The 27604-nt window shown below is 35.3% G+C and overlaps 1 protein-coding gene across 9 annotated transcripts in view; it reads left to right on the top strand.

Annotated features, from left to right (window-relative positions):
- Positions 1-9352: 9352 nt before the first annotated feature.
- asap1b (ArfGAP with SH3 domain, ankyrin repeat and PH domain 1b) overlaps positions 9353-27604 on the top strand; it is a 157166-nt gene continuing 138914 nt past the window's right edge. For 8 of the 9 annotated variants that reach the window (XM_087309328.1, XM_087309322.1, XM_087309325.1 and 5 more), the window contains exons 1-3: positions 9353-9463; positions 9853-9926; positions 11198-11324. In XM_087309328.1, the coding sequence (XP_087165454.1) occupies positions 9868-9926; positions 11198-11324 (186 nt within the window). In that variant the 5' untranslated portion in view covers positions 9353-9463; positions 9853-9867. Of the gene's footprint in view, positions 9464-9852; positions 9927-10673; positions 11325-27604 lie in introns of those variants that run through there. The other variant, XM_087309326.1, reaches the window with a different exon arrangement.

Here is a 27604-nt window from a genome sequence, read left to right as displayed (position 1 = left end):
TGAAAAATAAGGTCAATGTTTAAACTCGGTTCTGGAGGACCGGTGTCCTAGAGAGTATAGCTCCAACCCAAATCTAAACACACATGAACCAGCTAATCACGCTGTTACTAGATATATTAGAAACTTCCTGGCAGGTGTGTTAAAGCAAATTGGAGCTAAACTCAGCAGGACACCGGCCCTCAAGGACCGAGTTTGGACAAGTTGTATTTCTCAACCAATAGAGATACAACAGCACAAATTGCTGTCATCAAAAGTCAAATATGTGCAAGTAAATCAGTATACTTCATTCTTTTATCAAATGCATTTGTAAATGATTGTATATCAATATTTTAGTTACACACTGACTGAGTGAGCCACGTCTCTACACTGTGGGATACACTGATGCAGAAATCAATGAGGTAACGGAGTCATTAGTCGAACAGAAACACTTCTTGCTCATCAATTATTTGCACTAATGAGTTAGCAGTTTGGAAAATGCCTCAACCAATGCACTAATAGTTATCAGAGACTCAGATAACTGAGAAATGTCAGATAATCTGAGTCTGTTGTGCTCATTATACAATAGCATGCGTAAAAAAAGTTTCAGAAGTAGTAAATGTCCCCAATCCTCATCAAACTTTTTTCACATTCATGATTTTTTTTTTGATTATTTTTGCTGCATATTATATGAGTGAATGAAATATTTACATGCCTTGAATGATGTTTTTAAGTTACTGATTTTTTTTAGGATTGCTGGGATGTTTTCTTTCTGAATGTTTTAATCATATGTCAAGTAAAAGTTGTTACAAATGGTTTTTGAATGCTGTAAGCAGTCTAAATATCATCATTTTCCTTGGAAGGTTTGAGTTCTTATGATTTTTGAGTGTCTGCTATTTACTGATTTACATGAATGCATTCCTTTTATATATGCTGACATTTCTGAAAGCCATAAAGAATCTTCTTCCTTGATGCCTGTGACCTTTTTTTATTATAAGCTCTCTTTATCATGAGAAGATAATTTATTTCATTCAGTTTCCCTAACCTTCTAAAGCTGCAACAGATAAGTTGTTGCTGATAGGGTGAGTTTTACCGTGTTTTAATTGTTTCCTCCATTTAAAAATATATTTAGCATTCATTTAAATTGATCTTTTAGGTTAGTTTTTGTACACATTTTTGTTGTTAATAGTATTAATAATTCAATGTTAACACTTTTACATTACATTTTACATTTAATTAAATAAAAATAAAATGTACATTTAATAAATGGTTTAATTTAATTGCATTTGTGCTATAAATGTACAAAACTGTACATTTGTGACTACATTAATATATACAGCAATATACTGTATAACTACAGCACCAAGTTTCTGATTATTTCTGAAATTAATTAATAAGCATTTCATTGGTATATTCAGAGAAATGTAATCAGCCAAGAATAATATAAATGTGTTGTGTTGAAGGTATAGTTCACCCGAAAATGTAAATAATTTACTCACTTTTTACTTGTTTTAAATCTTTATGACATTTTTTTCTTCCTTTGTTAAACACAGAAGAAGACTTTTATTTTAAAATCTTAACCAGAAAAGGTCTAAAGATGATAATTGAAGAAAGCTGAAATCCTGTAACCACTTCCATGTTAAGAAAAAAAGTGGTTACAGGTTTTTAGCTTTCTTCAAGAATCTTCTTTAGTGTTCAAAAGAAGAAAGAAACCTATAAAGGTTTGGAACCATTTGAGCAAATAGTGAGTCAATTTACATTTCTGAGTGAACTATCCCTTAAAAATGCGTTGCTGTTAAACGTGTTGCTGCTTTTAACCTTAGGGTGGCGACACAAAGTAGCAAAATGTTTATCCAGACTTGACGTGGTATATAACGATATGTGGAGATAATAAATGCAACAACAACAGTAATAATGTTGTGCTCTTTCATTATCTGAAAATTATTTATAAAATGGCACTGTTTTTGGCACTGGTTTTCAACTATCACTAATAAATGTGTTATACTATTTTACCATTCAGGATTTACAGTAAACAGTTGCAAAAATGTCATTTATTATGATGATTGATACAAACTACTTTGTAAAAAGCAATTAGTTGACCTTTAAAGTATATTTATGCATAATGATAAAAAATTAAGTCAACATGTTTACTCACTTTTTTAAGTTAACTTGTTGCTTTGAAGGCAGCAGAATTACCCGCTTTTACTATTAATATAACTTTTTGCTTTTTTACAGTATTATAATAAATTTGATTTTGTCTGACATTTTTTTAGGATAAGATTTATTTGATAAAATTGCAGCAGCTTCAAACTACAAATGATTAACTCTTTATACGTTGCCACTATGCTTTTTGTTTAGCCTGTTTCTCAATAAGTGTATCAAAATATGTTTTTAAAATAAAATGTAGCATCGTTAGTTGATCTTTTCTTTATTTCAAAAGGTATACAAACTCACTTTTAAAAGTGAGTTTGTATACCTTTTGAAATAAAGAAAAGATCAACTAACGATGCTACATTTTATTTTAAAAACATATTTTGATACACAAAATTATTTCAAATTCTTGTAGTGTTTGCATCATTAAATACAATTGTATTTAATGATGCAAACACTACAAGAATTTGAAATAATACAGCAGTCAGCATCTGAAATGGATCAAAAAAGTTCATCAAAGTTGTTCCGAGGCAAGAATGTTTTGCTGTTTGCTAATTGGAAAGCTTTGATGAAAAGATTTAATTGCGGTCAAAATAATAGCCCTCCTTTAAAATGTAAATAATTTTTCAAATACTTTCCGACACATTTTTAAAGATAATAATATATAATAATAACCAATTTGCCAAAATGACAGTACGTGATATAGTTATTTTGCAAAAGTATTCAGCTTAAAGTGCAATTTAAATGCTTAGGTTAACATTAGTTTGTTCTGTTCTAAAAATATAGACCAGAAACTAAAATAAGACTTACAAAAATAACAGGAAAATAATAAGGAGAATTAAAAATTTACCAGAGGACTAATAGTTTTGCCTTGTAATGTATATGTGAGAAACAAACTAGTTCAACATTAGACAGAAAACATTTTGCTGCAACAGATTTCACTTGAAATGTTGAGAACTGTGACTGTTGCATTGTGCTGTAAACACAAATCACTTACAAAAGAGCATCAGGGCGAATCTATATATTCAGTCCATTAGGATTAAAATTACAGAAATATTTTCCATTTTAGCCCACTGTTATATTGAAATCAATGTACAGGCACTCAACCCCTCACTCTCGGCTGTATTGACCAACTGAACCACAATATTCAGCACTGTTTGGAGATACAGCAACAGTGTTTTGAAGAAGAATCATCCACATTCTACATACAGTAAGTGGATAGGAGTTCTGTTACATTTATGTTGTTTATTTTACTATGATTTTACATTTAATTCTTTACATTAAATTGTTTAGCTTTGGTTTTATCTATTTACAAATGAGCAAAATACACTGCTAACAATGTCCTGTAGAATTTACAGTAACTTACCGGCAGCAGTTCGCCAGTAACTTACTGTAAATCAATTACAGGTATAATGTATTTATATTCGCAGCATTATTTATATATGCATTTACAGAATTTGAAGTATTTCTTTACTGTAAAATATACAGTAATTTTCACATTGCAACTTTAAAATACAGTAACAAACTCCATAATTGTCCTACAGTAAAATACAGTTCACTTTACACTTAAACATAATGTGATTTAAAAAATATAATTAAGTGTATAATACACATTATCGAACCAAGAGCAAAATGATCAAGTTAGTGTTGTGACAAGTCCCAGTTAGTGTGTTAATAAAATAAATAAAAAGTATAAAGCCTATAGAACAGAAATAGAATGGTGGGCTGTTGTGCAAAAGGACTGTCATTAAACCAGCAGAGGACAGTTAAGGTAAAGGTCAGAGCAAGTGATTATGTGTCTTTTGTTTTTAATTATACATAAAGTACAAAAAAGATACATGATGCAATACATTTGTCTTGAAAAAACAACCAATATTGTACTATATTGTCGTATGTACACTGTAAAAATAATCTTGAGCCTTGTAATTTTCATAAAATAAATCAAAAATAATGTGAATATTTTCTTTAAAAATTGATTTCTGGAATAATTTTAAAGTATTAAAAATCAAGATATAGCCTAAATTACACTTATTTTTAACCAGTGCCATTATTAGGCTTAATTTGAGAAACCAATTAAGCTAGTAAAATCAAGAAAAGCTAGCTTCATGTTTATTTTAAGAAAATGTACTCAGTTATGCAGATTTGACAATCTCATGGCAATTCGTAACTTTTTGATTTAGTGACTAATTCATGATTTTGTACGATCTAATTCGTACAATTTAGTACGACATCGCTCATCCCCGAATGACGGTTGGGTTTAGGGGTGGGTTAGGTGCCACGTCTCCTTTTTAAAATCGTACAATGAAAGTACAAACGAATTCGTACGAATTAGCCACTAAACTGGCAAAACGTAAATTAAGTTTTCTGGTGATATCAGGCTGGATTTGATTGAGATGTTTGCATTTGAATCTCAACAACGGCAGTGATCAGACGACATTTTGAAGGAGCAGATCAACAGCGAGCATGTTAAGAGGCAAGCATTAACAGTTTATAATTATTATTGACTTAAATAAGTTCTTACAGAAAAGAATCATGCTGTTCTGCAAGATTAGTTTTTTCCTTGGTTTTTGCCATACAATGCACTGTAGATGCATGGGTATTTTTAACCACCCAACCATATTTTAAAATGATTTGCTTCTGTGTTTATTCTGAATTATTGAAATTGAACAAATTATTTGACTTGTAATATTTAACAGCAGTGATCAGGAAACATTTAAGCGGTATGGACGAACATCAGTGATCTTGTTAAGTGGTAACCCTAAGCTAAGTTAGCTATAGCTATTCAGTTGGGGTTTATGCACGGCTAGTGCTTTTGCCTTTCATAAGGTTCCTTTTACAGCATTGATGATGTAATGAAATGAACTGTGTTTATATATAATACTGTATATCAATTCTAATATTTGTTTGCTTAATTTTTCAGATTAATAAAGTAAATGTTCACAGTATTTTCCTACTAAAGTAGAGCGGTTCATTCAGGCAGATTTTAATAAAGCTAATAGGTGCTTTACAGCTGGTATTTTTGTAATGTTATTTTTGTTTATTATAATTATAAAAATTATAATTAGGCAATATTACAAATTTCCACATTTGTTGCATTTGACCTCACATTAAATCAGGGAAGTCGTCCTCTGTTGCTAGTCTATTTGTATGAAAAAGAGGAAGAGCTCATCCAGGAGTGCAATGTAACTATAAGTAATACTTTTAGAGTTTTCGGAAAACTGCATTTTCTATTTTTGAATTACTGTTCACAGAGACACAAAGAAAATTGTTTATTTCCTTAATGTATTTCCTTAATGTGTTTTAATAAACCGTAAACATTTTAAATTTACAATAGCATAATTTCATAATAATCAAATAAAAAAATTCACAGTGGGGGAATGCACAGAGAATGGCTGTCTGGCAGAGGGATGACCAACCATGAGGACTTCTTCTGCATTGTCCTGGAGGATGAGTGAGTCATGGCTGGCTTGGAAAATCTAGAATTGCTGAACTGGATTTATGCTCCCCAAGTTAAAACAACCAAAAAAACAAACTTTTCTGACATAAATTCACTGCTACAACCTTTGAGGAAATTTCACTGCATTGATTGATTGATTGAATGATTGATTGATTGATTGATTGATTGATTGATTGATTGTGTTGGTAATATTTTGAGATACAGCTTTTATACTGATTTTATATGTTCTGCAATACACAAATTCTGTCTAAATTTTGATTCTGATTTTGATTCTGAAGTGTGACTATTCCTACAAAACAAAGTTGACAACATTTTTTCCATGACACAGATTAAGAACTTTTTCTGAGCTTAACATTGCTGTAAATATTAAAAAGATTTGTTTAACAAATTGTACCATTTTTTATAAATGGAACATGTATCAAAATGATATTTGGCAAAAATGTATCATGTATGTTTTTCTTTATAAATTATATATTTTACATTTTATGAATGAGTAATTTTCATTAATAAATTTGAGTAAATGGTGGTGGATTTGCTTAAATTATAAAAGCACATTCCACTAATAATATTGAAATCCTCATCTTTTAGCGACCCTGGATTAATAAAGGGACTAAGCTGACAAGATGAATGACTAAGCCGACAAGATGAATAATATAATATAATATAATATAATATAATATAATATAATATAATATAATATAATATAATATAATATAATATAATATAATTTAATATAATTAATATATATTACCTGTACATCATCCCCGCTCATCCCAGGCAGGGGCGGACTTAACCAATAAGTGAGGTTAGCCACCTCTTTGGGCCCCAGGGATATAGGGGGCCCCGAACAATGCCAAGAAGCTTATATTAATCATCCTAACGTTATTTAATCATTTTTCTATTATATGTTGTAAAATCTGCTCTGGTTTCCCCCACAAGTCCAAAGACATGTACTATAGGTTAATTGGGTAAGCTAAATTGTCCGTAGCATATATGTGTGGGAATGCATGTGTATAGATGTTTTCCAGTGATGGGATGCAGCTGGAAGGGCATCTGCTGCGTAAACCATATGCTGGATAAGTTGGCAATCCATTCTGCTGTGGTGACCCCAGATTAACAAAGGGACTAAGCCAAAAAAGAATCTGTCTTAAGATTTTAACGTTATTACTTCTTTCCTAAACCGGAGATAGTGGAACATTCCTTTTGTACTGCATATGCAAATATTAAAGTCTAATGACAAATTAATCACACTGTAGCTCATGAGCTTGTTTTATCATTTGTAAATTTACTTTATTTAATTTTACATTAAGAAGGGTCCACTTAATATATTTTTCACATGCAGTTTATTTAAAAAACCCTGAATCTAGACAGAAAAATATATCTATAGAGAATGAGAGTGTTTTGAGTTTCAAAGCTCGGTCCCATTACCTGGAATTGCTTAGGGCCCCCATATCACTAAATCCGCCCCTAATCCCAAGTCACCCATAAATACTGCATGCTCCCTCACTCAGTGTCCGGCCTTGTCTCATCGAGAAGGACAAAAACGGTCAGTGTGTTCCAGTTATTTCCATGAGTACTTACCTTGTCTGCTCCTTGTCTTTCAGTGTTCTCCGTGTCTATTCCTAGTGTGCATCCACTCCATTTTACTCACGATCCTGTGATCTGTCTCATCGCCGCCATCAGTTGCCAGTACACTCCATCACGACTCTCCTTCTGAAAGACAATAGACTTTACCTATTGACATTTAATCCGTTTACTACATCTGCTACAATAAACTGTTTACTTACTCAGTCCTTGTCCACGTCCTCCTTCTGTGACTACAATATAAAAAAATAGAGGGAGGCTCAACTGAACAGAGCTGTTCACACTAAAAACAGTAAAAAGAAGATTGTTAAGAAACCTGATACACTTTAAAAGGTTAAAATGTATATATCATTTAAGAAATATTGCATTTACTTGTTGAAAGAGTGCTGACAGTCTGTGTTTCTGATGGTTGAGTTCTAGAAAATCAGTAATGAGCTGCAGGTGCTTTGTCAGTCACAGATTTGGAAAACAAAAAGGCGGGAAAATTGGCTATAGTGTGTATGAATGAGTGTGTATGGATGTTTCCCATGACTGGGTTGCAGCTGGAAATGCATCTACTGTGTAAAACATATGCTGGATAAGTTGACGGTTCATTCTGCTGTGGCGACCCTTGATGAATAAAGGGACTAAGCCGAAGGAAAAATGAATGAATAAAAAATAGCGGGAAATAATGAACTCTAAATGACCTCAATAAATATTTCAGCATAAATAGAGAACTTCTCTGCAACTCTTACATGGTCAAACATGGATGAGAGACCTGGCTTGCTTCCTGTAGTGGTGTGTTTGAGACCAGCAGGGGGCGCTCAACCTGCAGTCTGTGTTGGTCCTAACGCCCCAGTATATTGATGGGGACTCTATACTGCTCAGTGAGTGCCATCTTTTGGATGAGACATTAAACCGAGGTCCTGACTCTCTGTGGTCATTAAAAATCCCAGGATGTCCTTCAAAAAAAGTAGTGGTTTAACCCTGGCATCCTGGCCAAATTTGCAGACTGGGTTCTGTCCATCATGGCCTCCTAACCATCCCCATATCACAGCTGGCTTCATCACTCTATTTCCTCTCCACCAATCAGCTGGAGTGTTGTGTGTTCTGGCGAAATATGGCTGCCTTTGTGTGATCCAGGTGGATGCTCACACTGAGGAGATTCCTCCAACACCCCCCCCCCCCCCCAAAAAAATGTGTAAAGCGCTATATAAATGTAAGACATTATAAAAAATTATTTAAGACAATATGTTGCTAAACAAAACTATGCAACGAACCATGTTTTTTAAAGGGTACAGATGAAATTATATAAAAAATAAAACTAAAATTGCGTGTTGATTTGAGAACAGTAGATTTGCAAAAAAACAAAAAATAAATAAAAAAAGAAGTATCAAGCCCAGAGAAAATATCCAGGGACAACCTCCTATGATCCCAAGTTTCCCACACCCCCTCCAATGCCATCTGAGTCAGCAAAGACAAAATATTTGCTATTAATTGTAGTACTTCCAGATAAAACAGTTGGAAAATTCCAGGTTACAGAAACCCCTTAGTCTTTGCAGTTCCTTTTTAGATGATGACAATACAACCACCTTGACTATAAATAATCCTGTGTGACTGGAAGCCACCGTATTTCTCCTTAAACAAAATAGGAACCTTCTGGGAATATCAAAACAAAAAGTGCAGGACAATGACATATTTACAGACTAGACAAAAAGTCAGTAAGTGTTTAGAAAAGGGTTAAATGTGTACTGTTAAGGTGATGAATCACACTATTTATCTATTGGATTTTCATAAAAGAACCAAACAAGTAAAGTGTAGCTAAATAAAAATGTAATTATTCAAATGCATAAGTTAATGTGGTTTTAATGACATTAAACTGCCTCAATCGACTGTTTTAAATGACTAAACCCTGTGTTGTTTTTCAACATAAAGTAAAGTATGACTCTGTGCTCTCCATCCTTAACAAAGCCATGCGTGGTATATCACTATCTGTCTGAGCTGAAGGATAATATGTGAGGGTACTTTGCTTTAGCAGGCACATGTTTACACAGATCTCACATTTCCTGTCCCAGGTCTCCTGGATTTCCGTAGTTCCTGAGCCATTAGTTTCTGGATCCTGTAGCCATTGTAACAGGCTATTTTTCAGCACACATGGTCGCTTCTCCCTTCCTCTCTGAGAAGGGAAGAGATCCATGAGTAGACAGTATCTGAACACCCAGTAAACCTTTAAGAAGGGAGGACAGCAAGACTTGAGGTTAACATGAAAAGCACAAAACTGGAATGTAATTACAAGCGTGTGTTGCAGTAATCTTGGTGAGTATATGATGACACATGTATTATTTCTATATGTTTTTTTGATTCTGGTTACAGTTTTTTTAGCACCATTTCTTGTACAAAAAGTAATGTATAAATGTTGTTATTGATATAATCATATTCATATTATTAAAAGCATTGCCACCTCGTGAAAGTACATAAATGTATGCAGTGAATGATATAAATGACTTTAATATTAATTCTGACAAAACCTAGAATGGTTTCTATATCTAATATTTTAAAGAATTAAATTTCACCTTTAGGGTTAGGATAGTGTCAAGAAGGTATTTCAGTTGTGTCTTTACATTATAAAATGTGACAACATTAATCCAAAACGTAGACAAAATGAGCGTTTCAAATGTTATTTTGTTTTTATCTCCCCAAAAAAGCTTCAAGCTGCAGCCATGATGAGGTCATCATCCTCTCGTCTTAGTTTTTCCTCTAAGGAACCCATATGGAACAGGTAAGAAGTGCTGCTTTTAGCTAAATTTACAACCTAATGTCTAAATGTACCTAGTAAATAATGAAGAAGTTACTTCAGTTGTGTGATAAGATTCCATTTGTCAAAGCGACGTTATAAAATTACTTGAAGTAAACTAGCATGCTTTTCACCCTTTGACCTTTAGAAGGCGCACTCGTCGCATGTCTAACATACATAATGTAACTCATCACTGCAATTTATGATTTATTACAGATTAACGACTAGTAATAATACATATAGCATTTATACAGTCAGGTATCTACTGTATAAATATTAAGATAAAAATGAATGCATAGTTTGACAATGCAATAAGAGTAGACTATTTTGTCATGGTAGCCTACACTACAGCCTATCTAGTGTAAGCAGTTTTACATTTGTAAACTCATTTTGACCGACTTTTATTTATTTTATTTAAGTTGCTTTTCTAATTTAACAGGCTAAATTATTTACATAAACTATAATGGGTTTGAAGCCCATAGTATAAACTTAAATAAGCGATATATAAAATTCACTGTTTTATACCAAACTCGTGACATTTCTTCACAGTTTCTTGAAGAAAAGGCTAGCTAGGCTAGCAACATACATTTTAAATACCATTTTGCAGATACATGATGATGCCAACCGCTGGACCGCTGCCCACGGAGGCAGTATGAGTGGGCTTAGTGAGAGTAGAGGCATGCGCAGAGAGGGTGGGTGGATGAATGTAGAGCAGAGAGCGCGAGTGTGTGTGTGCGCGCGCGCGGATGTCACACTCCGCGTTGCGCATTTCACACGATCTGAACGCAGAGAGCGATCAGGCGTTTGACAAATAGCGGGCTATGAACGCATGCACTGGCACCAATGCACGGGATTATCATTTGCTAAGACACTAGCAGAGTTTCGGTCGTAAACATCACGCGAGGGGAACGTTATGTGGGCATCATTTCACGTCGCGTGCTGTAGGAATCGCAACTAAACAACTCAGATAAACTCTGAGCTGAAGTGAGGGGCGAGAGGCTGAACACCGTGCCATCCCTGTCCCCGTTTAAACGACCGAACCCCAAAATAACAGGTCGTTGAATTTTATGTTGGCATTGTCGCTTAGCGCGTGCTAGTAGTTTGTTTTGCGCGTGCTGCTGCTGCATCTCACGCACCGTTAGCTCAACATCTCCACGGCCTCGGAAGTTCATTTGTTTTTTTTCTCTCTCATTTTAATGCTATCGGTCATCTGAACGCACATTTCTATCTATTCTCTGGTCGAACCCACGCTTTAGGATGCCAGATCAAATATCGGTGTCGGAGTTTCTGTCGGAAACAACAGAGGATTACAACTCTCCCACTACATCCAGCTTCACCACCCGCTTGCAGAGCTGCAGGAATACAGTCAGCGTGTTAGAAGAGGTATGGAACTGCTTGCTTTTCTCATGCAGCGCTGCAAGGATGCACAGATACTGAAATGCATTGCATCTGTATTTATTACTACCTGTTTGCATTAGCATCTGACAATTATTTACATGGCTACTTAATACAGTGCTATACAAGTTTACAGTGGCGTTTTGCAGAAAACACTGCTCCTCTTTTTTTTATTAATGTGCGTCAGTAAATAGATATTATACAGTGCCCAGCGTATATAAGTACACCCCTCACAAATTGATCTTTTAAATTAATATTTTTGATCGGAAGTTATACAATATTATATTTGTGCAAATACATTAGATTAGTCAGTACTGAAGCCAAATCTGGAGTTTATCTAACAAAATAACAGTCCAAATACTAGTACAGCCAAATTTATTATAGAAAAATATTAGATACAAATGTAAATAAAAAGGAAAAATCAAGTGAAGCAAAAAAAAAAAAAAAAAAAAGGAGAAATTTTGTAGGTTGTAATTAATTTTTGCAATATTTTGCCTGAATTTAATTGTATTGTCTTTCAATTTCTAAACATGTTTGGTAAATAAAATATTATTTGAATAAATATATATCTGTTTAATAAATCTGATTTGTTTAAGTGCATATGGACTGAGAAATTGGTACAAATATTCATTTTCAAAATGGGGTGTACTCAATTACGCTGAGCAATAAGTGCATTGCTTTTGTGGCACCTGTTTACATTTCGCTGACAGATAGCATTCTGCAACTCTCACATGGTCACTCACTGAAGCTGAGCAGGGCTGCACCTGGTCAGTACCTGGATAGGAGACCATATGGGAAAGCTAGGTTGCTGCCAGAAGTGTTGTTTTAGTGAGACCAGCAGGGGGTCCTAACGCCCCAGTATAGTGCAGGGGACTCTATACTGCTCAGTGAGCGATGTCTTTTGGATGAGACGTTAAACCGAGGTCCTGACTCTCTGTGGTCATTAAAAATCCCAGGATGTCATTCAAAAAAAAGAGTAGGGGTTTAACCCTGGCATCCTGACCAAATTTACCCACTGGCCTCTGTCCATCATGGCCTCCTAACCATTCCCATACCATGTATGTCTCATCCATCAATCACCTGGTGTGCGGTCTGGTGCAATATTTCTGCCATTGCGTCATGCAGGCTGCACACTGGTGGCAATGAGGAGACCCCCCCCCCCTCCAAAAAAAAAAATGTAAAGCGCTTTAAGTGTTTTGAATAAGGAATTATTATTATTATTATTATTATTATTATTATTATTATTATTATTATTATTATTATTATTATTATTTAATTTCAGCTGTATACCTGCATCAATTACAAATTAAACACATTAATAACATATGCTAATTACTTTCTGCCATATTATTACATGTTTCAATTGGATTTTTGCAGTGGTTAGATGTTTTGAATCTGCTTGTAGCATCTGTTTGATATTTAGCATTTTGTGCATTGCATTTTTTTGCAGTACTTTATTGATTCTTTACATTGGCAATTTGGCACCGACTAATTTGTTTTGTGTTTGCATATCAATTTACTGTATTTTGCTATCATTTTATTTACTTTGCATCAGTTTGCACTAGAACTTTCTTAAGCAGTTTGCAATGATGCCTTGTATTAGTGCATGCATACTGTTACATGGGAAAATCATCTTTGTTTGTATGACTACTTTGCATTAGTACATTGTATATCTTTCTATGTTGCATCTGTTCAGTGCATATAACATTAAAGAGGCAATGAACAACACTCTTCAGTGTGGGCAGCAGTTTTGCTCAGCCAGCTGGTTTGGTTTCTGTGTTCACTGAAGATCTGTTTGGTGTACAACTGTTATGAGCTCTGAGAATCATATTTTAGATAGATATGTATGGGATGATTTAGTGATTCATAACAACTTATGTACAAAATGGTTGATGTGAATTGATGATGAAAGAGCCATGAGTGCACGCATCCCTTTTAAATGCTTGCTGTTTACTTTAGTTTGGTTCGGCATATTCATTGTTATTTAAAACTATTCTTAAAATAACTAATTGAGCCAGTCAAAGGTTACGCTGAACACCTGCTCTGATACAAAAGGTGTTGTTCTGCCAGCTCAGCTAGAATTTTGGTGAAGCATGGTGATTTTTAAATGCTGCAAAATTTACACAACATTTAGCAGGGTATATAAGTGAAAACGCAAATCTAGACCTCTATCAAGATGTAGTACACAAGAGATTTAGCCAATATTCTTCTGCATCTTTTGTTTTATCTTATGTGGTGATTGTGGTTGTATTTGGGTAAGAATGCTAATGCTAGAAACACTGGTATAAATCCTAAGTGCTGAATTGGGTTTAATTGAAGTATCTACAATACAAGTGGAGCTCATTGTCTTCAGAAAGGATTAGACAGCATTTTTTGCTAGGTTTCCTCATTATAATGCCTGTATTTTTAAACTTTTCTTGTGTGTAACATAATTCCACAAAGCTAAAGTCAATTTAATTTTGAAAATCGGTATTGGAATCAGACATAAACAATTAAGATTGGTACATTTTAAAATTCAGCAGCATGCAGTTGTTCCACTTCTGCTGATATGTCGCAGACAGGAAGCAGTTCTCGCAATGATTTGAACATAGAGTGATGAAATATCACTTTTAAGCACCACTTCCCTTTTTAAGTAAGTAGATATGGCCATCTTCAAAAACATAAAGCCAGTAGACTCAATATGCAAGCTTTCTTTGAAATCAGAAGCAGAAGGTTGGAATGACAGATTGCAGTTTTCTAAACATTAGTTAAATAAGCCATCTAAGTCAGCTTTTTTTTCTAATAAAGGTTCACGAAACCCTTGAGTACTTTTTTTGAGATTTTAACAGATTTGTGTGTTGAGCAACAGTAAGGACAATGTTAGCACCTGTTAGCTGTAATTGTGGGGAAAACTGGATAATTTGGAGCTTTTTTCAGCTAATTTCAGCTTCCGGGTTTAAAATGATTTTTGGGGCGGGATCAAAATCGGCGACCTAGCGCAGAACTGCAAGTGCAAAGATGTCAGTTTCTTACTATTCATAGTGGAGTTTTCTTATCCTATGAGAAGAGCCTGCTTCTTAACTATTCATGACTGCATGTGCTTTCAGAAGGCAAGGCAGACCTGCCTTTGCTAAGCTGTTGGATCCTATGTTGATGATTGGGTGAGACTGCGTCTACGGACTCACGGCACACAGTATTTAGCTGTTCATGAAGGGTCCTATGTGTTTATTTCCATGATTCACAGGGTTTGTTGCATGTTTTCCCCGCAATGCTGTCAGAGCCAATACAGCAAAGCTGTGTGTGTGCAGCAGGCATTTTTGTCGGTAGAGCAGTACGAGAATTAGAGAATGGCGGACATGGTCTTTTATCAGTAGTTTGTTCATACTTAGACACATGGCCGTGGTTCTTTGATCGCCTAAATCCTCCAGAATACCAGCAGGGGTAATGGTTAAAATATACAGGGCAAGAGACCTGCTGCACTGAGTCTGCATTCAGACCTAGAGATTGAGGGAAAAGTCATCATTTTTAGTGTTTACATGCACATGAACATTATCTTTATAATAATATAACTAATTGTGGTTATGTGTATATGAAATTATGAATAACAAATGTAGCAGGACATTAAATTACTGTTTATTTCTTTGCATTTTAACTTTGTAAACTATAAAATCATGTGTCTCCTCACGGTTTGTGTCTCATTTTGTGAGCCAACTGACAACAGTTGTACGCCTCCCTCCTTCTCCCCTGCTCTGCGGGCCACGCCCACTTCTGCCCTTTGCTCGCGGAGCTCTACGCCCATTATCATGCATCTTTTGAAAAAATTTTGAGGTAGACTCTTGAACCGGAAGTGGAGGGTGTCATGGCCCTTTTAAAGGAACAGTTTTGTTTTTGCTCCCATTTATCATGAGCTGAATTCAGTTGCACTGTACACAAAAAGCCTTTTCCTCTTAAATATTGTTCACACATTTGTCTGAATGGGCTTAAAATATAATCTTATTTTTTGCAATTATTTTTGTTTTATGTGGACATGAAAGTATTGTGATACTGTGTCTGTTTGGAGAATGTTTTTTTGGTACCATTCTGGACTTTAAACATGTTGGGACCTAGGGCTGGGCGATAAAATCGGTATCTGTATTTTTTTGACTGAACACGATTGTCAATATTGATTAAAAAGTTTGGTATGAAGTTTCGATTTAAAGGCTATTTTTCTATAAAATGTGGCTCCTTAGTGTGTGCCTTGGAAGGAATATCAATAATTTAATAGAGGCCCGCAACTAGCACAACGTGCACATAGTGTGCAAGCCGCGCACACGTGATTTGTACACATTTTCCAGGTACATCTAGTTGAAAAAACATGTGAACTTTTCCGTATGCTATAAATGCCGTTAACGCACTGCGATCCATATAAGTATAACTAACCAATCTGCTTCACACTTTTTTATAAAATATAAACATTTCAGTATTAACAGCTGACTAATTACCTCACACAAATACAGCACATCCAAGCACTGCAGTGCTTTTTATTTTTCTTCATAAACGTGTCAGAGCTGGAGCAATGGTTAGTTCTTTTGTCATCCTCTGAGAAAACGGTTGATGGTAGTCTAGTTACGAGAGACATCAGGGGAGTGCGAGTGCAAAGCACATTGAAAATAGTGAAGCAAACCACGTGCTCATGCTTGTCACTTAAGGTCAGAATACCAACACATGTAAAAATGAGTGCCGTATAGCAGCAGTAAGGAGATTGTAAAAAATAATAATAATAATAATAATAATTCGTTACATTTATATAGCGCTTTTCTGGGCACTCAAAGCGCTTTACACAATGGGGGGGGGGATCTCCTCATCCACCACTAGTGTGCAGCATCCACCTGGATGACGCGACGGCAGCCATTTTGCGCCAGACCGCACACCACACACCAGCTGATTGGTGGAGAGCAGACAGAGTGATGATATGCCAATCATGATATGGGGAGGGTTAGGAGGCCATGATGGACAGAGGCCAGTGGGCAGATTTGGCCAGGATGCCGGGGTTAAACCCCTACTCTTTTTCGAAGGACATCCTGGGATTTTTAACGACCACAGAGAGTCGGGACCTCGGTTTAACGTCTCATCCGAAAGACGGATAAAAAAAATAAAAATAAATAAATAAAAAGTTTGTAAGGATATTGCCAGAATGGCTTTTTGGTTTCTTTTCTTGTGTATCCCAGCCATCTGAAAGATTTTTTTTTACCATAGGAGTAATTTAGCCATTAAACTTTGTAACATTTTATTCCTCAAGTTTAAGAGTCTCTTTAACACTTATTTTATAATAAAGAGATCAGATATTTAGTTAAATTTTTTTTTTGACTATTACAATTATTTGCCTTAGTCATGTTGGTAAATTAAAATAAAGTAATTAAATAAAAAATCCTAATATTCCTTAATGGATTGTTAAAAAAGTCAATAATTCTCGATACAGAATGATATGAAACATGATATTTTGATTTTTTTTTCTTACAATATCCCAGCCCTGCCCTATTGGCACCATAGCTGTCTATAGAGCTCTCAGATTTAACCTACAATTTTATCTGTGTAATATTTGTGTTTGGTTTGAAATGGCATGAGGTTGAGTAATTAATAACAGTATTTTCATTTTTGGGTGAACTAACATCTTTAAGAAATTTAGCATGTTTTTTGTGAAATGAGTAAATAAATGTTTACATTTTAAGTATTTAAATGTAACGCGAGTGTTTTACAACGCTTTAACTACTTAAAACTCATAAACTGTGCACAATTTCACTGTGTTTGTTTGCTGGATCAGTCTTTCACTGACATATACAACAATATCCCCTATTTCACTGAGATCGAGAGAATGAAAGTAGCCTACTCCATTTCTCTCTTTCTCTCTCTCTCTCGCTTTCGCTCTGTCTCTCTCTCTTTCTCACACACACACACACACACACACACACACACACACACACACACACACACACACACACACACACACACACACACACACACACACACACACACACACACCCAGTGGCCCATTTGACCTGCTGGGGTGGCTTTTCTTCTCCTCTCGGCTGTTTTACAGCATTACGTTTGGATACAGAAACGAGCGCGTGTATGCAGAGTTTTCTCCACTGTGTCTATCATGCATCAGCTGTGAGATCGCCGCTGCCGCCTGCCGCTTATCAGTGTCACTTATCTGAAGAGCGCAGCGCGCAAGAGCCAATAGCAACCGTTTTTGTTGAGGGTGTGACCAATCAAAAAGGTGTAAGAGAACTAGACAAGGATCAGAAATTGAGCTGGATGTTTGTATTTGTTTATATTATTTGCTTAATGCTCGTTTTGTTTAAAGTTACAGTTTGTATAACTGACTGTTTGTATTAAACGAAAAAATTGTATTACAAAAAATATATAAATATAAATATATTCATACATTTTATTACAAGAACTGCTGCTGTGAAGAAAATATAAAACTGTGTATGGAAAGCATCGTCAATGCACCGAAAAATCGAATTGAACCGAATCGATGGCATGATAATCGTAACCGAACCGAACCGTGAGACTAGTGTAGGTTCACAGCTCTAATTTTAAGCTAGAACAAACAATAGGTGTCATGTTTAATGCATCGTACAAAACACATCTGAATGAATCTTGGCTTCTTTCAACATAAGGACACTAGTGAGATCAGTCAGTAACTGGCGTTACTTTTTAAAAACATATTTTCTAAACTAAACAGTAATGCATTACTTTACTATTTTCTCGAAAAAAGATTGCGTACCTTAGGTTACTTTTAATGCATTACCCCAATACCATTTGACAAAGTATAAAATGTGTATTTATTATTTATTATATATTCTTAATTAATTACATTAATGTCAGCATCAAGCAATATTTATCTTGAATACATTGTAGTCTGTCTAAGCATTCATAAAGGCAATTATATGTTCAGTGCTATAATGCATTTGGATTCTGCTGCGGTGCTTATCGGATGTCTCGAGGTGTATTGATGTGGTGTGTGTATCTATGCTGATGGAACAGATGCAGGGATTGGAGAGATTGTGCTGAAGGCTTTCAGTTTGATACTGTGCTCCATTACGCAACACACAGTCCTCACGGCTGAGTAACTTAAAGCGTTAGTTGACCCAAAAATGTAAATTCTGGCATTCTGTTTATTCACCCTGTACTTGTTGCAGACCTGTTTGTTTTTTTCTTTGATATTTTGAAAACTGGTAGTTTGTTTCCTGCTATGAAAATAAATTAATGTGTTTATTCTCAAATTATAAGATGACAAACTCTGACCACACTATTCATTCATTTACACAGACAAAGAACTTTATTTTTATTTGTGGTTTTTCTCAAGCCGATTCACAAACAACAGTGTGTACAAATCTTTAATTCAAAATCAAAACAAGTTGTTATGACTATTTTATAATTCATTTATCATTTTCTGTAGGTCAGACCTGGTCCTACATCATAACATTTACAGATACTGTGCTTCCATATAAGTATTCTTGAGCATGCTCATATGTTCTATTGAATATTATACATTTTTAATATCTGAATTCTATTGACAAACACCCTCAGAATGTAAGGGGTGATTTGATTACATTTGGTAATTTTCTTTGCTAATTAAATAGAAATGTTTATATCCGATCAGTAGATGCAAGATGCCTCAAAATATCAAGTTTTTCATTCTGAAATAGACGTGGGCCAGTTTAAGTTTCTAACGGTATAATAACCTTGAATAAAAATATAATAGTATTGTGATTACTGCTTTAGAATAAGTTATTTTTAAATGTCAGGGTAAAAAAAAAAGACTTTTACCCCATTAAACTAAATATATTTTATTACTCATTTAAGAAACATTTATAATATTTTGTAACCATAAACATGTCAGGCTAAATAATTCAAATAAATCATTGCCTTCTGCTGTCTTATTTAGTTTAAAAAACACTGATTTTTTTTGCAACACATAAAAACAAAACATTTAAAAAAAAGCTTATTTCATATACTTTAGGAATGGTATAACAGACAATTTTGTTGGTTTTAAAACCTTGAGTTTTCCAAACCTTGAAACCTGTTACTGTCCCTTATTCTGAAATCCAAATCAACTACATTTACTTTGTACTGTAAATCACTGTGTAAGATGTGCACTTGTACAGCAAGCTAACTGCAAATATTTCAATACTGATTTCTTTAGCAGCATGCTTTTTAGAGCAGAAAATAGCTTGGGCTATATTTATACTGTACCTGCCTCCCTGTAAAGATGCTATTATGCAGTTTGTTAATCTGGCCTAAAGGCAAATATTTTACTTTTCAGTAGTAAATGTTATATCACAAGAAGAATTATTATCGCAATGCTCAACAACAGTATTGCATGTTGCTTTTGCCCCAGTTTCGTACAGCCACTGTATCATTATTAGTTAATACAACTATATTACATGCATTTGGTGATTTATAATCAAAAAGACCTAGAAGCTACACTGTCTGATTTGTAAATAACCATTTTCCAATCAGGAAATAGAATACATTCATGATAACCTATTTGGATAAATAACACTTGACTGTGTACAGTCAGCATGGTTAATTAAATGTTGGCTCTCAAAAGCCAGTAATTGATCTTTATTCCAAATTCTGTTATTCATATTTTGATTATTTATTATGTAGATAAAATACAGAGTTGGTTTCTGTTTAAAAAGGGGACATTTTTTACAAAACAAGATTTTACATAGTGTTTAAACAACACTGATGTGTGTCCACAGTATGATAACAACCAATCCACTCTTATGATATGATTGGTAAGCATCTGCTATACAGTATCAGCATAGTAAATGTATCTTATCTATGTATATGTACATAGATAAGTATAACTAAATTTGAATCATTTAATATTAGTGATTGATTTCCCATTTTCTATTGTATGCTGTTATAATTTAAATAAAAAAAGCAAATATAAATTAGCATTTTGTTTCCCATCAGTTGACATTTACAAACTTGGTTGATGTTAATATTAGGTGTCTTTGACATGGCCTTTTGTGTCTGTTAATTTACAACATATAAAATATATGTATGACCGCTATTTTTCTATACATTCACTTTCAATATGAGATTTAAAATACATGCAAATAATTAACGCTGTGCAGCTCCACATAGGCATGTCATTTGCATTTGAATAATCACACACACAAAGGCAGTGTTTTTTTTGCTTAAAACCCAAACATGGTCTTCTACAGCAGGGGTTGCCAAATTTTTTAGCCCGCGACCCCCAAAATAACATTGTCAGTAACTCGCGACCCCCATTTTTCAAGGTGGTTATACTGTAAATATGTAAACGTTGCAGACACAACTATAGGCATACAAAAACATAAGCATATGACAACACAAAAATGCAACAGTCTATTAACCATATAATGTTTTTTATAGTCATTTATTGATTTAATTACATTTTAATATAAAAATTAAAGTCGGATGGCTGATTTTATTTGTATGTTGTTGTTTCTTTAACGCAAGTATTAACTATCTTCTGTGTATTATGAATAAAATATGGTAATTTTAATAGTTTAATAAAATTTATTTGAGTTTTGAAAATCACCAGGCGACCCCTTGTCATTGTCCCGTGACCCCCCCAGGGGGTCCCGACCATTACTTTGAGAACCACTGTTCTACAGCATGGTACAATAAATAAATACACCTATGAAAACTGACATAATAAAGTAGGTCCTCTTTTAATATACCAGGTTTACCTGAAAAAAAAAAATAAGTATAACATCTGTGAATGAATTCGACCAAAATAATGAAAAAGTGGTTGTGAGAGTGTAGGATTATGTAGGCTAGATCTGGCATGCAGAGATTCACATGTCATCTAGAGTAAATCTGGATTTCCAGCATCATTCTACCCACATTTTGGTGTAAAGTATTACATTATGTCCTAATGTTTCAACCAGAGCAGACAGACTTGCAGTCAAATGACTCACAGCCTCTTATGAGATATAAACACATACGCACTCGGTCAGGTCACATGACGTTCATTTCATGTTGTGGGGGTGCAAAGCGACCGGATACTAATTGACACAGACAGTGCTGCACTGCAGGAAGCCTCTCGGCTTCACGCCATCTTTGTCCCATTCCATCAAGTGTCAAAAGGTTACAGCAAAAGACAACAGCTGGATTAGTGAATTGCATGAACTGCATTTCCTGTCTCCACAGCTAGACCATCACAGTAAATTACACACAAGGCTATAGCCAATGAGAGCGTCTCACTCAACTTCACTCTCCCGTCTTTCTCACTCACTGGGATGTTTTGTCTTCTTTTCTAAAATGTAAACATAGCTGTTTTCTCCAGTCAGCGTGAGTGGAAAAATATTCGTGTAAGTTCATTTCAGTCCAAACTAATGTTAACCCACTGACATCTGCTGCACACCCTGTGCTAGCAAAAGTCAGCACAACACATCTGTTGCTAATGCGAAACATAGGTTGGCCAAAAAGGTATTGGATAGACCTTGAGATCAGAGAGACTTGGATAGACCTTGAGATAGACCTTGAGATTGAATAGACCTTGAGATCAGAGAGACTTCTACATAGTCTATCAAAAATCAATCAAAATTGAAGAGTATTAAATTTAGTTACCGTTATAGAGCATTTTTGAGGGATGTAAACAATAGCAATCATTTCCATAGTTTCTGAGAATCCAAAAAATACACATTGATAAATAATTTTATGGCAACTTTTTAAATATAAAGTTATGATTGAGTTGCCTCTTGTTACAGTTATGAAATAGTTTGACAACTAGCAGGTAGGGTTGTCATGATATCATAAATTTAGGACACGATATACCAGCTGAAGTATCATGATACCAAGTAGTATCACGATACTGTATTAATTCATAACTACAAAGTAAATACGAAATAAAGCAAATTGTCGCAAATACTATATTTTATAAATTATAATACTTCAATTTAATTCATAATCCCCTAATCTATTATTTGAACAGATATTCTGTTTTTGTACTGTGGCTGTTTTGTTGTTATTGGAATTAAAATAAATAAATAAGAAATCCTGTTATTTTGGTTTTTCTCATCTATTGTACTTTTTTCTTCACCTTTATCAGGTAAAAATCCAAAGTAATTACACTGTAGTTGGTTGTTGTTTTAAGGAGATTGTCACTATGCTAGCAGGAAAGGTTTATGGTCCAATGACGTCACCACATTGAAATGGTCTGTATTGTTTTTAGCATTTTTTTTGTACCATTTAAACTAAGGGTGTCACAATCCTCCAAATGCTTGATAATATTTTAACTAAAGTTCACCAACTACAAAATAAATTTTATCACATCATTTTCTGCTGGGCTCCAGGACATGTCGGACTTTCAGGCGATGAGCGAGCTGATGCAGCTGCTAAAGATGCTTTGAAGCAAGTAGTGAACAAATGCCAAATCCCTCCGTCAGAGATGAAACCTTTTATAAACGCTTACATTTTGAACAAGTGGCAAAAGGAATGGGATGCATTAGAAAACAATAAATTACATGAAATCCAACCTGAAATTTCAAACAGAATTTTAAGACATTTTAACAATCGATTTGATCAAGTAGTTTTTACCAGATGTCGTATTGGGCATACGAGATTGACTCACGCCTTTTTACTTAAAGATGAAGACCCCACTCAATGTTTTTCCCGCAAAACTCCTCTTACTGTAAAACACATTTTACTGGACTGTCCTGCTTTTACTGATTCCAGAAGACTTTTTTATGAAATGAACTCTTTTAAGGACATTTTTAACAAAGTGAATCCAGAAAAGATTTTAGAATTTTTATCATGTATTAACACAAAAAATCTTATTTAATTTATGTTTTATTTTGTTTGTTGATTTTTAAATTGTATATTTATTGTTGAAAGATTCCTGCCATGAAAATAGCATTGGTTGCTGACATGGCATTAAATAAAAAATACATTACATTACATCCAAATCCTTGATTCGATTACATTTTCGATTCTAAAGTCACGGTTCAATTCGATTTTCGATTGTTTATAATTAATTAATTAATAACAAATTAATTATTTTCATCTTACTGTTTAAACTACCTGACCTGCATGGTCTTTGTTATAAATAAAGGCAAGTTACACACATAATTGCCAACTGTCAATCACTTTTTCTGCGGGACTCGTGAATAGGCAGTGATCTGTGTCGTTATAATGGCGTCTGTAAAAAAGGTGCACAACCAACAGGAACCAGCCAACAGTATCTGAGATGTTCGCTAAAATGACTGAGTACAAGTGAGTGAAAGATTGAAGCAGTCTACTGACCCGCTGACTGCCTGAACCCGCTGTCTCGAGCGCATGACTGTGTGTGCGTCTGTGTCTGTGTGTGTGAATGAGTGTGGATGTGGATCGTTGTTGTTCTAAAATGCCGTTTAAAAACAAAGACCTATTAGTGTAAACAGGGCCTGAGTGTGTATTTTTCGCGAGCGGATTTGCAACGGCGGCGGGGCGGAGGATCACAATGCGCCCATCTTCTATTGGCCCAACCCTAATACATACATAGCAGAGATTGCAAACTGTGTTTTGTCAACATAACTCACTGGAAATCCAAAATACTTCCACACCGGCGACTTCATTGAAAGAGGAGAGGTTTAAGTTCTGTCGACAGGTCTTCTGTGTCTACAGTTTAACAAGGATTTCAACAAGCGTTTTTTTTTCCTGCTTGGCAAGCCAAGCTGACGTGACATGGGGGCGTGGCAGCATCGACAGTTCTATTTTTTGATTTGATAATCGAAATTGAGCATAAATTTAAAATCGAAATAGTGACATCCTTCATTTTAACTATAATACTTCACTTTTAACTATAGAGCTAGCTATTTATTTAAAAGCTAATTGTTAGGGTATTGTTAACTAGTATATGGTATTTGTATATGAAATATAATCTGAACAATATGGCAGGCAATTTGATCATACTGTATTTAAGTGCTAAACAAATCAATTTCACAATTTTCAGTTCTAGATAATCATATATAATTATAATCTTTAGATTATAATGGTTTTAGAAATATATTTTACACGAATTTGTTAATGCAATGCTGAGCATTTGGACTTAGGTGTTGAGTGTATATATGTATATATATATACACACACACACAGTATATATGTATACACACACACACACACACATATATATATATAAATATAAATATTAAATACAGTAATGTATACAATTCAGCGACCCAGTCTGCAGAAAGTTGATCCTGTATGTTTTATTTAAATTTACAAGTGAATGATGTATTGTAAATGAGTATGCTACATTTTAAAATTAATACCTACCTATCTCTATCTTTTACAGTACGTGCATACATAAATATTGAGTAAATTTAAATTTTACATATTTTTAGGCAAATTCTCTGAGTTCATTCATTCATTGATTTTCTTGTCGGCTTAGTTCCTTTATTAATCCGGGGTCGCCACAGCGGAATGAACTGCCTACAGCGGAATGAACCGTTTTTACGCAGCGGATGCCCTTCCGGCCGCAACCCATCTCTGGGAAACATCCACAAACATTTAAATTTACACACACACACACACACTCATACACTACAGACAATTTAGCCTACCCAATTCGCCTGTACCGCATGTCTTTTGACTGTGGGGGAAACTGGAGCACCCGGAGGAAACCCACGCGAAGGCAGGGAGAACATGCAAACTCCACACAGAAACACCAACTGAGCCAAGGTTCGAACCAGCGACCCAGCGACCTTCTTGCTGTGAGGCGAATTTGCTACCCACTGCGCCACTGCCTCGCCCGATCTCTGAGTTCAGCATAACTTAATTTGAACTTAATGAGTTGGCCTATAAGGAGGATGTAATTTGAGAGCTGGTATAGCAATACACCAGAAATAGCTATGTATTGTTTTGGCTTACTATCTGTATGATGGCTACCTGCCTATTTTCAGTGCTGTAGGTTTGAAAATTCCTCATACTTTCTCTTGAAACAGGTTGGGTTGTATTACATTCTCAGAGAACAGTCATTCAGGTTTTTTTGTGCCCAATTATTATGTTGTGAGCATGTTTCATTTAACGTTCGTTTCGCCTTACGAAACGTGGTGCTTTTACAGTGATATCATGCTCACGTGTAATGGATCACATCAGAGTTTGCATCACCACAGTTGCCCTGTCGTCTTGCAGCTTGTGTGTATTAAACATTCTCAATTGGATTAAACCCCTGTTTACGTTTACAGTATATTGTTGTCCTCTCTCAGGCCATCGGTTTTGTTTACACGTGCCACGGGCAGCATTTTTTCCTCTTAATGAGGAAAAGTCCACTTCACGAATCACCTCTCTGGCTGGTTGCCTCTTAGCCCTGTGGGCCATGGCCTAAACGAAAACCATCTGTTGGATTCGGGGTGCCGCCATGTGCATGGGGCGGTGGTGACTGACTATAGCTGCCCTGGAATTTGAGCATGGAAGGCCTAGATTACATGACGTGCTCTTTTTTTTCTCCCTAAAAGAAAAGCTCCGGCAAGGCGTGATATGTTTCTGTCTCGAACAATAAGCCAGACCTGAGGGATTTATTTAGCCCATTTAAGGAATTCATTCTCAACACAATGTGAAATTAAATGTATTCTTTAGCGGTCAGTGTAGATTTGGGTGTAATGTTAGCTGTGCTTCAACCCAGCAGATGTTTGTGCCTTGTGGCTGCAATTGATGGCCTCTGACCCTATAAAGACCAGGCAGAATTCCGACTTTTGTGTTTATAGAAAGAGCTCATCACTTTGTGAGTTATGGGATTGACTGTTGGAGGCTTTATAGTTGTTTGTTGTTGTTGTCAGGGCTCGACAATAAGGACTGCCCGATGGCTGGGCCCCAGTGTTTGAGACGCTCTGTTCAGTAAACGGTGTCATTACTGACCCGATCTGCCTTGTCACGAAAGTTTAATTTGGCTGCGATTGTTTGTCAATTGCAAATACAGTCTTAGAGTACTTTCACACCTAGACATTTGTTTCAGATACTATCACGTTTAGTGTGGCTCGTTTGGCATATGTGAATTCCACAGTCATGATTGGATCCGCGCCAAATTAATCTGTCCGAGATCGCCTGAATGAGGTGGTCTCGGCTTGATTAAAATGAACTCTGTAGCAGATCGATTGTAGTGAGAAAGCTAAATGATTTAACGTAGGGAATCAGGCTGTATTACTAGTGTATTATGGTCGTGGAATAGCCATATATACGGCTATATGAAGAGTGAATTGTGAGTAGGGCGAGATGTCATTCCTAACAGCAAATGTCCAATACGAAAGTGAAAGCATGCTGAAATACTACAGAGAGCTGTTTATCCATTAAGAACAATAACAGAAATTACCATCTGATAATTTTTCCATATTTTAATCTGATGTTTTATATTAGGCCTGTTGTTTTGTTAAAGAGCCCATATTATACATGAAATAGGGTCATATCTTGGTTGTAAGGGTCTCCAACAACAGTCTAATATGCATGCAAGGTCAAAAAACACTTTCATGGTCTTATAATCTGCATTTATTTTTACCTAATTATTCCAGCGACTCATGTATGAATCGTCCAGTGATTCATTTGTTCCCAAACCCCTCCTTAGTGCGAAGCTAATCTGCGCTGATTGGACCGATAACAGTCTGTTGCGAATGGTCGACTGCCTTCAGTCAGAGAGTGAAATGCCCAACAGCTAATCAGCAATATAAAAGTAATCACAGTTCATACATGCTCAATAGTGTAGGCGTGGGTTTTAGCTGCCAGTGGGTCAATGTAAATACAGTCAATGGACTTGAAAATACAGACGACTAACTATTTTATTGAGCAAAAACTCCAAAAACTGTCGAGGAGATCTCCTAGCTTGTCTCACTCTACTCTTTTCACAGACACACACACAAACACACATATTGCCCTCATCCTTGCGCGCGCGCACACACAAACACACACACATACCTCCGGACGACAGCGCATGCAAATCTCCAGGGTTTGCGCGTGCACGTGAATAACTTGGTTTCGTTCGTACGTCATGGCGAAACACCTAATGACTCGGTATCAAGGCGACTTGGTTGAAGCACTATGAGTCGACTCTTTTTTTAGATGAATCAACTGTTTTAAACACTGTACTCTTACAGATTTAAGCCTTAGCTGGAAACTTCACTTCAATTAGACCTGTGTTACACACTACATGGAGGGGAATTTTCAAAAACCCATAATATGGGCTCTTTAATTTCTGCATTAACACATCAAAAGAAAGATCAACATTGATCTGCTTCATGACTGCAGTCTTCATCTGTTATTTCTCTCAATAATGT

This window comes from Danio rerio, chromosome 24, assembly GCF_052040795.2.
Source record: "Danio rerio strain M-AB ecotype USA chromosome 24, GRCz13ab, whole genome shotgun sequence".
Classification (NCBI taxonomy): domain Eukaryota; kingdom Metazoa; phylum Chordata; class Actinopteri; order Cypriniformes; family Danionidae; genus Danio; species Danio rerio.
This window is presented reverse-complemented; position numbering and strand designations above follow the sequence as displayed.